A 13,476-nucleotide genomic window follows, 5' to 3' on the forward strand; every position below is an offset into this window, starting at 1 on the left:
GTAAACCCACGTTTGCTGGTAAAATAGCGGGCAGCTTGTTTATAGGTTCACGGTTTACACGGACTCTATGGTGTGAAGCCGGGCTTGGATGCACGGCTAGCAGAAGGCGCTCTCGGTAAAGGGAAGGCAGGAATAAACTTTCTCAGGTGCCAGGGTACCGTACTGTCCCTGGTACAGCCAGGCTGTCCCTGCGGTGCGGACGGGCAGCATCTGGGCTGAGTGTGTCGCTAATATTCGGTAAGCACTCGGGTGCCCACGGAGAGAGAAGTGGCCGGTAGGCCCTCTGGGTAGCCGGGTCCTCACGCCAGCCTTGTGGTCCCGTGGATGGGTCTCCTGCGCCTGGGGACACCGGCCAGGGGGCACAGGGCGGAGGGAGCAGTGCTAGTCTGGCAGTGAAACCAGAACGATGCCGAGCAGGCGGCCTCAGGCGAGTCACAGCCCGGGTCTGTGCCCCGGTCGCCTCCTATGGGGTCGACCAGGCGCCACCTCCCAGTCCAGCCCAGTCCAGCCAGTGCTCACGAGCATCTCCTGATCGCCAGGCGCTAGTTAGGGGCTGGGGCCACAGCAGCGAAAAAAAATACAGGCACTTTGGGACGCGTGCATTTCAGCCCCGCGACTTCTGCTCTCAGGGTGACCCAGCTGGGGGACCCTGGGCACGTCTCCCTCCTCTCTGAGCCCCTGTTTCCCCATCTGTAAAGTGGGGAGAAAATTACACCGATATGGATGTTGGGAGCGTTTAAGTGACACCTGTCAAGGGCGGGGCAGGGGGGAGGTGATCTGTGAAACTGCCTGGGTGTTGGGGCCCCACCCCACCCACCAGCCCACCCTCAGGGCTCCTTGTCCCTCCGGTCCAATGGAGGAGACAGAACTGGGGACGAGGGCTTGCTAAGGGCATTTCCCAGGTCCAGCCGGAAGGGACGAACACAGCTGGCTCTGGCCACACAAAACCCCAAGGCCCTCTGCCCTGCATTTGGGGGTGAGGAAACTAAGGCCAGAGGTGAGAAGGGCTCGGCCGAGGTCTGTCTGCAGCTGAAGTCGCATGAGGTCACTAGTCCTCCTACCTGCTCGGTCCGTGGGTCTTGCTGGTGCCCCGGACCGGGAGGCAACTCTGCAGGAGAGCCATCGCGTGACTGTGACATCATCCGACACCCTCCACCCCATCCTCCCCTCTCCTACCCCAACCCCTTCTGCCCACCTTCCTCAGCCCAGAGAACGGAGGTAAGTGCCACAGTCAGACGCTGCCCTAGAACCGGGGTGGCCACATCCCCACCGGACACCAGGCTGCAGTAAACAGGCCACAAAGCTGTCCCTCCCGCGATGGACACAGTGCACACAGTTAGGCTGTGGTGCCAGGAGGGACCAGGGCGGGGCGCCTGGGGCTCAGTCAGCTGAGCAGCCAACTCTTGGTTTTGGCTCAGGTGACGATCCCAGGATCCCAAGGTCAAGCCCTGCGTCACCTCTGAACTGAGTGTGGAAGCTGCCTAAGATTCTCTCTCTCCTTCTGCCCCTCCCTGGCTCAACCCCCCCCCCCCCCCGCTCTCTAAAATTAAATCGAATTTAAAAAAGAGAAGCCAGGAAGCAGAGAAGCCTGCACCGCACCCCGGAGACGCCTGCCCCTGACATAACCCCTGATTATTTCTAATACTGAATATGCCCGCTGTGGCTTCAGTACTGCGTCCCATCAACGTCTTCATCCTTAGGGAACTTCGGTCACTGTCCATGCCCCTCCCGACCTTTGCCATCCCGCGAGCTTTGCCATTCGTACTTTTATTTTACAGTTCCCTTCCAGTTGATTTAAACAGACTCGTTTCCCTTTCGTTGCAACCAATAAACGTCTGCAAACCCAAACGATGTGCTGCTACCGTATCTTTTTTCCGAGACCAATAAGTACGTTTCTTGGTTATCTACTGCTGCATGACAAACAAACCCAAAACTTCATGGTTTAAGCGCACATCAATCATAAGGGGCGCCCGGGGGGCTCAGTCGGTTGAGCGTCTGACTTCGGCTCAGGTCACGATCTCGCGGTTCGTGGGTTCGAGCCCCGCGTCGGGCCCTGTGCTGACGGCTCGGAGCCTGGAGCCCGCTTCGGGTTCTGTGTCTCCCTCTCTCTCTGCCCCTCCCCGGCTCACACTCTCTATCTCTCCAAAATGAATAAACAAACACACAAACAAACAAACAAACAAAACTTAACAGCACATTAATTGTCTCTCAGTTTTTCTTACGCTGGAATCTGAAAGCAGCTTGGCCACGGGCCGCCCCGGCTCTGAGTCTCTTGAAGGCGGCAATCAAGGGGTCCAGCAAGGCCGCACCCATCTCGAGGTTCAAGTCTCCCTCGGTGGCTGCAGGGCTGAGGGCCTCCGTTCCCTGCCACGCAGGCCTCTTGCTAGAGTAGTTCACGTCACGGCCTCCACGGTCGTCAGTGCTGTCTAGAGAGAAAAGCCAGAGAGAGAGGACTGACAAGGTAGCAGCCACAGTCCTTATAACCCGGCCCCTTCACTCCTGCTGTGTCCTGTTGGTGAGGGTCCCCAGGTTCTGCCCTCCCCCTCAAGGGGAGGGGGTCACAGGAGGGAAGCAGGAACACCAGGTGGGGGGCTGCGGGGGCTCATCTCTGAAGGATGCCAGCCACAAGAGGGGACAAGGCTTTGTTTTCATGTTAATTCCTGTGCCCCTCAGGTCATCTCCCACACCACAGTTGCCTGTTCTCCCATCAGTCCTGTGGGCCAAGACGGCTGTCCCTCTTCCCTGTTGGCAGATGAGGAAACTGAGGCTGGAGGGTCTCAGTGACATTCCTCCCAAGGTTGCATCGCCCCAGGGGGCTAGAAGCACCGTGTCTGAAAACAGCCCCGACCGGCCCTCAGCTCAGTCCACGAGCACAGGACCCACCCAGCACGGGATGAAGGGGAACAGTGACTCAGCCCCGGGCGGGGAAGGCCACAGCACATCAGGCCTAGGGAGGGGCCAGGCGGGGCCCTGGCACCAGCCTGGATTGCGAGATGAGGCCAGCCCAGAGGAGGCGCTGGGGCAAAAAGAGCCGGTAGTGTGCGGAGTAGATGAGACAGGGAGGCTTGGCACGAAATCCGGGGCCTGCCCTGACCCCAGGAAAGAAAGCAAACCTGAGACTCACCGGGGGACAGAGCCCTCTCCGCCGCCTCCCCCTGCACACCCCCCCCCGCCCCCCACCACGCAGCTGTGTTGGTTGCCACTGTCCCCAGGAACCTGCAGTGGAGAAGGGCATCCTCTGGGTGGGGACACCCACACGGGCTCAGCCTGAGGATCGCTTCACATCACACCGGGGCCACTGGTGGAGGCTTGCACCGTCGACAGGGAACTTTTTCTCCCCGGACACCCACCTGGAGGTTGCTTGAAACTTGGCTTGAAAATCAGAAATGGCCCCCTGGGAGCCCCTGGGTGGCTCAGGGGGTTGCTCATCAGATCCTTGGCTCAGGTCATGATCTCACGGTTCGTGAGTTTGAGCCCCGTGTCAGGCTCGGAAAGGACAGTTTGGAGCCTGCCTGGGATTCTCTCTCCCTTTCTCTCTGCCCCTTCCCTGCTCATGCTGTCTCTCTCTCTCTCTCTCTCTCTCTGCCTGTCCCCTACTTGTGTGAGTGCACTCTCTCTCTCTCTCTCTCTTTCTCTCTCTCTCTCTCAAAATAAATAAACATTAAAGAAAAAAAAGAGAGAAATGCCCCCCTCGGTTCCCAAACACATGCCTGGAGATATGTTACTTGGGGCAAAGTGCCAACAACCTCGCTGTTTCCCCATTTGTTTTCTAGGGGGAATTATGGAACCTTCCTGGTGAGGCTGCAGGGGTATATGGGAGATCACAAGAGGAGCCCAATGTCCTTGCAGCCTGGAGACACAGGGGTCACAGGTCAGGCACCCTGCACCTGCTCTGGATGCTTCTTGGTCATATTCCTTTCTTTCCTGGGCACCTCAGGCCACTCGCCCCCCCCCCCCACGGGGCTGGGGTCCCTCCCTACCTGCACGAGCAGGGAGCATGTGCCCACATAGGTGTTTCTAAAGGTGGCTTTATGGGGCTTTTTAAGTTTATTTAGGGGCACCTGGGTGGCTCAGTCGGTTAAGCATCTGACTCTTAGTTTCTGCTCAGGTCATGATCTCGCAGTTTGTGAGTTCAAGCCCCGCATCGGGCTCTGCGCTGACAGGTGGAGCCTGCTTGGGATTGTCCCTCTCTGTCTCTCTCTCTCTCTCAAAATAAATAAGCTATTTATTTATTTATTTTTATTTTGAGAGAGAGAGAGAGAGAGACAGAGAGAATGAGCGGGGGAGGGGCAGAGGATCTGACCGCGAGATCACAAACTGCGAGATCATGACCTGAGCCAAAGTCTGACGCTTAACCGACTGAGCCACCCGGGCGCCCCTACTTGTGGGTTTTATTCATTCCTTCACTCATTCGTCCATCCACCTGCTGCCCACCTACCACACCAAGACTGCCTCAGGCGCTGTGGAATAATACAGGCAGGTGCTCACGGGCTTTTAAGATAACGAAGAATTCCCAAATCCCTTGTCACTCTTCAGTCTCGAAACCGCTGCTGAGAACAGAGCAGAAATTTTCCCACTGTTGTGTCTGGGGAAACTGAGGCTCAGAGAGGCCACGTGCTCTGTCGCAGTCACACAGCGGCCCGGCCAAGCCTGGCCAGACACTGGGAGAGCCCGGCTGCTGAGCCTGCGGCCGCCTGCAGGGGCGCTAGTGAGCAAGCCCCCTCTTCAGGGCCCCGGGGACACCCCCCTGGCACAACCAAATGCGGCCCAGGCCACAGCCTTGCTATTCTCAGCGCTCTCACACATGACCCACGCAAAGATCTGGGGAGACCCACATCATTCGTGGTGCTGGGGACAGCGCGGCTCGGGGCGGCAGCCAAGGGAGGGGCTGTGGGTGACAGGGGGCGGGAGGGGGGGCGGGGCGTGCGGGGTTGGGGTGCCGCCCTGGGGAGAAGACCTGAGGGTGGCAGCCTGGAGTGAGGGTCTGGGAGAGTCGGGGCCCAGTCGGGCCACGTGGAAGGCTGGCGAGCTGGGCAGAATCTGGGGCCCTGCCGGGTCAGACCCAAGCACAAGCACGTCTTCCTGGGCTGGGGGCCCGGGGTGCAGCCCCCAACACAGGGCTGGAGGCAAGCTGGAGAAGCCAGGGAAGGGAAGGAAGCCACAGAAGGCACATTACCAGCCGGCAGCAACGGGACTCAGTCCCAGCGGGGACCTCGCAGAACCAGCCGCTCTATAGTCAAGGAAGCCGATGTGCCCCCAGCTACCCGGCCACAGTCCCACCTGCCTGAGAGGCTGTCCTAGCCTGTCCCTGTCCTATCAGCCTGGCCGGGATCCGTGAGCGCGCGACGCTACCATCGGACGCCAGGGGCAGCCGCTGCGACCGTCCCGCCACGCCCCTGCTCGCTGAGCACCCCGTGTGCGGGGCTCCGGGGCGCAGCGAGGAGCGCCCAGCCAGGCCTTCTCTCTCGGAGGCGGCGAACCGTCTAGGAAATCAGAAATGAGAAGGGACTCGGGGAAATGGAAAAGCATCCGTGGCATCCGTGCACGGAGGGACCGACGGCAGACAAAACGGGAAATGTCCAGGCATATTTTTCAGCCACAAAACCGGGCGAAGAGCTGAGTCTTAAAAACAATTCTGCCGAGCGGAGGAAGGCAGATTCACTTGTGTGAAACGTCCAGAGTAGGTAAGTCCACAGAGACAGAGGGAGGGTAGTGGGAGCTGGGCCTGGAGGAGGCAGGGTGGGGACCGACCGCCAGTGGGCTCGAGGTTTCTTTTGGGGTGATGAGAACGTTCTGGAATTAGACAGCTGTGGCGTCGGCACGACCGTGCGAATATACTAAAAACAGCTGAACTGTGCACTTTGGACAGGTAAACGTGGGAGGCACCTCGGGTGGCTCAGTTAAGCGTCGGGCTTCGGCTCGGCTCATGGTCCCACAGTTCGTGGGTTCGAGCCCCACACTGGGCTCCATGCTGAAAGTGCAGAGCCTGCTTGAAATTCTCTCTCTCTGGCCCTCCCCCCCCCCGTCTCTGTCTCTCTGTCTCTCTGTCTCTCTCAAAAATAAAATAAATTTTTTTCAAAAGGGTAGGTTTTATGGTAGGCAAATTACATCACGCATGGTGGCAGGGCCACCTTTAGATGAGATGGTCAAGGAGGGCTTCTGGGAGGAGGTGACATTTTAGCTGAGGTCTGAAGGATGAGGACGAGATGGTCACAGAGTGGGGCAGGAGGAGGCGTGGCGTGTGGAGGGAGCGACAGCGGGCTGAGGACAGTGACCTTGAGGGGAGGGCCCGAGGTGACGTGAGGGGACAGCAGCAGACCCCGCGCGGCCCGGCATCCGTGCTGAGGGTGCGGATCCAGGGCACGGCTGCTGGAGGGTCAGGGTGGGGGAGAGAGACACGATGGGGTTTGTGCTCTCGAAGCGTGGCGGGCTGGGGTTGGGGTGGTGGATGAGAAGGAGCAGGAAGCAGACCCCAGAACCATCTAGAATGCGGCCTGGACTTTGAGCTCGCTGCCAGGACAGCTGCCCAGGGCTCCTGGGCGCGTCCCAGGCCCACGGGGCAGAGACCAGGACCGGGAATCCCAGGGCCTGGAGTCTGGAAGGGGGGGCGCCCAGGACTGGAGGCCAAGGAGGCACTGGTGATCATCCAGGCTGGGAGGACTGGTCCTGCCTTGACCTGCAAGAGCCCAAGCCAGGCCAGGGGACCTGGAGGTTCAAGGGCAAGGTTTGCTCTGTGGGGGGCGGGGGGGTCCCCACCTGTCCCTCGGGGAACTGATGGCCCGTGCGAGCCCCGCAGAGAGCCGGCAGCATCCCGGCAGCTGGAACCGGCCAGTCGCTCGGAGAGGGATGCCTTTGGAGCCGACTGTGGGTGCCTCACTGGAGACACTCACCCTGCATCAGGCGGGGTCCTCACGGGGCTGGGGGTCAGCACGGGGTCCGCCACGGTGTCATCCCCGGGAAGGGGCAGACGGGCACAGAGCACTTACGACCGGACTGCGTGCTCTTGGGGGGCCAGGAGCCGGCATTGTCTCACTCACCCCCAGGGGGCTCCCCTCGGAGGCTGAATTCGTAGTAGGTACTCGGCCAACGTTTGTTGAACGACTGACCAAAGCTACCCACGCTGAACGGAAGCAGTGGGGCAGTGGCCGTGTTCAGGAAAGAGTAACAAACTGAGCGCGAGTGAGGAGCAAGGCCTTACGGGAAGGCTTCCTGGAAGAGGTGACGTCTGAGCTGGAGCCTGAAGGACGCATGGGAGGTTTCCAAGGCACAGCAGGTAGAGACAATCGCGTGAGCACAGGCCTGGAGGTTGGAAGGGGCCGCACCAACCGGGGAACTGAGCAGTCCGTGCCTGGGGCGGGGCTGGGAAGGTTGCGGGGACCCTTCCGGGAGGGGCGTCCCTCTGCCAGGAACTCCCCACCTGAGCTGAGCCGCGACGGTCCAGCGGCTCCCTAACTGGTTAGGCTCCTTTGATGCCCAGCTTCTGGCCTGGCTGAGGGTCTGCCTGCTTCTGATTCCTGAAGCTTCTTCCCCAGGGCGGCTACAGACACCACCGGTGAAGACAGAAGCGAGGAAAGTCCGCATTTCTGCCGGAAGGGACTTTGGAGCCAGGGGGACGTGCATTCACTTGGGTGGAGGGAGAAACCTGGGGCCCAGCCTACACTTTGCAGGCTGCCCTCCCCTCCCGCAGGGAATCCCGCTGCAGAAAGAGGCCTCAGAGACGGGAAGTCGCAGCCTCCCCCAGAGTCAGGGAAGCCGTCGGGGTGTAGGGGTGCAGCCCCGGGACGGAACCCAGGGCTCAGCAAACAGCACGAGCTGAAACTCAGCCTCACCCACCCTGTCAGCCAGGCGCACCTGAGCAGTGCGCAACCCAGCCACAGTACATGGTGGGCCTGCTCGCGGCTCTCTTCGCAGGGCCTCTGCAGTCTGGTGCCGGGGGCCTGGAAAAACCAGGATGCCCACACACTTCGTGCTCAGCTCTCTGGTGCTGCTTGTGTCTATTGAAGAGTGGTCGGCTGCGAGCTGTCATCAACCCTTTGGCTTTCAGAGCAGATGTTTCTGCTGCTGTTTAGCAAGCGGGGCTTGAAGGCAGGTGGGGGGAGAGGGAACAGTGATGCTATCGTTTTTTTATCTCCCCAGATTGCCCTGTAAAAACGGGCAGGGCACCTTGGGAGAGCAACACCCAAAACGCACGGCGGAACGAGGCGGCACGTGCCAGGGGGCAGGGGCGAGTCGCCCACGGGCTGCGAGCCAGCACAGGAGAGGACGGGAAGGGAAGTCAGCCAAGGACTGGCCGGCAAGCTTGGCGGCCCCCTGGGAGAGCAGGAGAGCGGGAACTGGAAGGGGACACACAGGCCATCAGCCCAAGCAGGTGGTGGCAAGGTCTCGGTGCCCGAGCCGTCTTGAGCTGACAAAGCAAAACCTCGGAGAGGAACCTGCTGGGGGTCGCCTCTGATGGGCAGGGGTCCGGGAAAGAGGGACAGTTCGCGGCACCCCCGGCCTCCTTCCCAGTAGTCACAAAACCTCACCTCGCCGGGAGAAACCCAAGCAGCAGAAAAGAACTATGGTCAAAACCCACACAGAGACACCGCGAAAGAGACGACGGGGAACAGCGACGGCCCTCCCCAGCCCGTGAAGACCAGCCGCGAGGACACGCCCTCCAAACGGAGGACGTGTGACATTTCAAAATGAGCGGTCGCTTTACTCATTTTTAAAACGTTTGCATCCCCAGAGCTCGTCCGGTAACTGGACGTCCGTCCCTTTTGACCCCCTTCGCTCACGTCCCCCAGTCCCCTTCCCCCCACCTCTGGCAAGCACCGATCTGTTCTGTGTCTGCAAGTTTGGGTTTTTTTATTTTATTATTTTTTTTAACGATGTATTTATTTTTGAGAGAGACAGAGGCCGAGTGCAAACGGGGGAGGGGCAGAGAGAGGGAGACACAGACTCCGAAGCCGGCTCCAGGCTCCGGGCCGTCAGCACAGAGCCCAACGCGGGGCTCGAACCCACGAACCGTGAGATCGTGACCCGAGCCGAAGCTGGACGCCCCACCGACCGAGCCCCCCCAGGCGCCCCGAGTTTGGATTTTTTTAGATTCTGCATGCAGGTGAGATCACAGAGCATTTGCGTCTCTGACGGATTTCACTCGGCACGAGGGCCTCCAAATCCACCCACATTATTGTAACTGGCCAGAGTTCCTTCTTTTTTAGGGCTGAATAATAACTACCCTTTGAGATGTTTAGAAATATCACGACCGGGGGCACCTGGGTGGCTCAGTCGGTTGAGCGGCCGACTTCGGCTCAGGTCATGATCTCGCGGTCCGTGAGTTCGAGCCCCGCGTCGGGCTCTGTGCTGACAGCTCAGAGCCTGGAGCCTGTTTCAGATTCTGTGTCTCCCTCTCTCTGACCCTCCCCCGTTCATGCTCTGTCTCTTTCTGTCTCAAAAATAAATGTTAAAAAAAAACTTTAAAAAATAATAATAATAAATAAATAAATAAATAAATAAATAAAAAATAAAAAAGAAATATCACGACCGAAGAGCCTAAGCCAGAATTAGAACAAGCAGAGAAGTGAAGCGACCGGAGAAAAGGACAATTTCGAAAGAGGTGGCTGCAAAAAGAATGAAAACAGGAGAGGAAATTAAGAGATGAGAACAAAACCAGAAAGGAACGTGAGAGCCAAGGAGTACTACAAACAAAAGCAGGAACCTTGAAAATGAAGGGGCGCCTGGCGGGGGGGGGGGGGGGGGCGCAGTCCGTTGAGCGTCCGACTTCGGCTCAGGTCATGATCTCGCAGCTCGTGGGTTCAAGCCCCGCGTCGGGCTCTGCTGACGGCTCGGAGCCTGGAACCTGCTTTGGATGCTGTGTCTCCCTCTCTCTCCCTCTCTGTCCCTCCCCTGCTCATGCTCTCTCACTGTCTCAAATAAATAAATAAATAAATAAACGTTAAAAAAACGTCCCGCCTCGTTTCCCATCATCCTAGGTACTGCTGAGTGAAGGGGTGGCCCTTTCGATGGCTGAGTGACAACACTTTGCAGGACCCTAGGATGCAGTCCGGGCTCTGAACCAAGAGGGGGGTTACGATGCTGTCTGGGATGCCTGGTCCTGGGCCCTAGCAGGCAGTAGGGAGTGTGTGCCTGGACCCCAGGAGAGCCTCTGAGGCTCCCCTCAGAGCTCCCATGTCCCGGTACGTATGCGTGGGGAACCCCAGCAACCCCCAAGAGGCGGGCCCCCCGAGGGCGCAGAGGGCAAAGGGAACGGTCTGGGATGGGCAGAGGGAAAGGAGGCCTCACCTGCCCCACTGGAACCACAGGAACAAGGGCTGTTGTAGGTGTGGGTGGGTTCTTTCCCCTTCTCCCCTCCTGTGCCAGCTAATAGAAAATGTGTTAGGGGCGCCTGGGGGGCTCAGTCGGTTGAGCATCTGACTTCGGCTCGGGTCATGATCTCAGGGTTCGTGAGTTCGAGCCCCGCGTCGGGCTCTGTGCCGACAGCTCGGAGCCTGGAGCCCGCTTCGGATTCTGTGTCTCCCTCTGTCTCTACCCCTCCCCTACTCACTCTCTCTCTCTCTCTCAAAAATAAATAAACATTAAAAATTAAAAAAAGAAATGTGCTAACAGTGGCTGCCCCGTGTCTGGTTATTCCAGTTACAGGATCCAGAAGGGAGCGCGGCTCAGCTAGAAGGAGTGAACACCACCACCCAGAGATGGGTTAAGGGGCCTTTAGGACTGGAGTGAGCCCTCGAACGCTCGAAACTGGAATCACCATGTGACCCCGCAATTCCGCGTCTGGCAAATCCCCACGGGAATGGAAAGCAGCGTCTCCAAGAGACTTTGGCAAAGAGGCCCTCGCTGTGTTCACAGCAGGGTGATTCCCGGCAGCCAAAACGCGCGAGTCAGGTGTCCACCCACGAACGACCGGATGCGCACCACGGGGTCGATCGGAACCCCGGAGCAGTCGTCAGCCTCCGACACCTGCCACGACCTGGACGGACCTGAAGGACGCTACGCTGAGCGGCACAAGCCAGTCGCGAAAGGACAGACGCTGTGAGATTCCGCTTCCGTGAGGTCCGCCAGAGTCGCCAAATTCGAGGCAAGTGGGAAGGTGGTAGCAGGGAAGGGTGGGGGAGGGCTGGAGGGTGACTGTTTCACGGAGACAGAGCTTCCGTTCTGCAAGACAAAAAACTCTGGAGATGGACGGGGGGGGACGGTCCCACAGCAGTGGGAATGCGCTTAAATGCCACGGAACCGTGCCCTTAAAACGATTAAAATGGAAAGTTGGTGTTACGTGTATTTTCCCACAATTTTTTTAAGATCCTGGAATTTAGAACTTCTTGAAAAGAAAAAAAGGACTTCACACACACACACACACACACACACACACACACACCAGCGTGATCTGTTCAGCTGGCAGACAGAACCAGGCTTCGGGGCAAATTCCAGATCAAACAGATAGATGTACCAGCAGCAAAACAATCTTGAGTTTTATCTGGAAAACAGCTACTTGTGCCAGAAAGTTAAGGAACCGTGGCCTCCCACACACAGAAGACACCAGATCACTCAGACCCGAGCGCAGCTCTGCGATTTTGCACTAGACCCGGGAAAACCGGGTCTAGAGACTGCTGGTCTCGGCCTGTCTCTTCCCGTGCCAGTCGCCCTCCCAGGGCTCCCGCCCGGGTTTGCAGGCATCAGTGGTCACGATGACCCAATGACGGAGGCTGAGGCCACGGGAAGCTGGAGACCAGTCCCCTCAGACAAGGTGGGATCTTCTCACAACGCCTTTCCTCCCTGGCTCACTTCCTCGCTTCCTTGGAGGGCTTCCTAGGATCATCACCCGAGTCGACTACCTGCACTGCCCCGGCACGTTAAGTACACTTGAAGCAGAGGGAAGGACACAGTGGAGGCCGGGTCCCTGGCAAGGAGTCTGGGCCAGAGGTGCCAAAAACCCGCCCCAGGGTAATGGCCCTGGGGAGGGAGAGAAGTGGACACAGTTGGGAAATTTCCAGGCACTAGGGAAGTGAGGGGTTGGAAACTGGGCAGAGAGTCTCAAACCGGAACGGTGGGACGCCGGCCAGATGCTGTGCCTGGAGGCATCCTGACCTTGGCTTGAGGAGGCAGCTCTTCACCTGGGCTGACAGGGGGCTGGCGGCTGCACCCACCTCCCCAGCCTCAGCACGCACACCTCCCCACTCCTGCCCCCGGTCACCCTTTCTGTTCTTCCAACGCACCAAATTCTTACTACCTCAGGGCCTTTGCACCTGCTGCCCTTGTCCCGGATGCTGCAGGTCTCGCTAAAGCAGAAAGAGATTTTATCCCCCTGGCCTTGCTGGGTAGCCCTACCGGCCACCTGTATCACTTCCCGATGCTGCAGCAGCAAAGGACCACAAATTCAGGGGCTTAAAGCAACGAACATTTATTCTCTTGTAGCTCCGGAGATCAGAAGTCGAAAACCAAGGGGGAGGCAGGGCTGGTCCCTTCTGAAGCACCTCGGGGAGACGCCACTTCCTGGTCTTTTTCAACTTCTAGAACCCACTTGAGTTCCTTGGCTCAAGGTCCCTTTTCATATCCCTCCAACCTCTTTGATTAGTCGTCACATCAACTGCCTCTCCCCACCGACCCCATTCATCACACATCACTCGGAGCCTTCTGCCTCTGTCTTTTAAGGGCCTTATAATTTGCAGGCCCGCCCAGATAATCCAGGATAATCGCCCGTCTCAAGATCCTTAGCTTTATCGTGTCTGCCCAGTCTCCTTTGGTTTGTAAGGTCACATATTCCCAACCCTGGGTATCAGGAGGTCCACATTTTAGGTGGCCGTTATTCACTTTACGTCACACCTCCCTCGGTCTCGATCACCACACTTGCTCCTCCTCCTCAATGCATGGATCTCAGTGGGAATTTTTGCGTTCATTCGTTTCTTTGGTCGGCTACTCTCCGCTCCGCCTGTCCTGGTTTATCCACTACTCTTTCCCAGCACCATTGCTGGTGTTCAGTAAATATGTGTTAAATGTAGGTAAGAAAGGATAGATGGTGTGTGGGTGATGGACGGATGGATGGTGGACGGATGGATGGACAGACGGACAGGTCACATGTGGATGGATGATGGATGGATGGACGAACGGACAGATCATATATGGATGGATGATGGATAGACAGACGGACAGGTCACATGTGGATGGATGATGGATGGATGGATGGATGGATGGACAGGTCACATGTGGATGGATGATGGATGGATGGAAGGACGGACAGATCATATATGGATGGATGATGGATGGATGGATGGATGGATGGACAGATCACATGTGGATGAATGATGGATGGACAGACGGACAGATCACATGTGGATGGATGATGGATGGACAGACAGACAGGTCACGTGTGGATGGATGATGGATGGATGGACGGACAGATCATATATGGATGGATGATGGATGGACAGATGGACAGATCACATGTGGATGGATGATGGATGGATGGACAGATCACAT

General features: G+C 58.1%; 2 protein-coding genes across 2 annotated transcripts in view; both read left to right on the forward strand.

Annotated features, from left to right (window-relative positions):
• The window catches only part of MRPL21 (mitochondrial ribosomal protein L21), a 151,234-nt gene that overhangs the window by 40,224 nt on the left and 97,534 nt on the right, over nucleotides 1-13,476 (forward strand). The gene's annotated exons all lie outside the window — the stretch shown is intronic.
• The window catches only part of LOC125911111 (collagen alpha-2(I) chain-like), a 9,731-nt gene continuing 7,164 nt past the window's right edge, over nucleotides 10,910-13,476 (forward strand). Inside the window, exon 1 of the mRNA XM_049614776.1 lies at nucleotides 10,910-11,014. Coding sequence (XP_049470733.1) covers nucleotides 10,910-11,014 — 105 coding nt within the window. The remainder of the gene's footprint in view (nucleotides 11,015-13,476) is intronic.

Source organism: Panthera uncia, chromosome D1, assembly GCF_023721935.1.
Source record: "Panthera uncia isolate 11264 chromosome D1, Puncia_PCG_1.0, whole genome shotgun sequence".
Classification (NCBI taxonomy): Eukaryota; Metazoa; Chordata; class Mammalia; order Carnivora; family Felidae; genus Panthera; species Panthera uncia.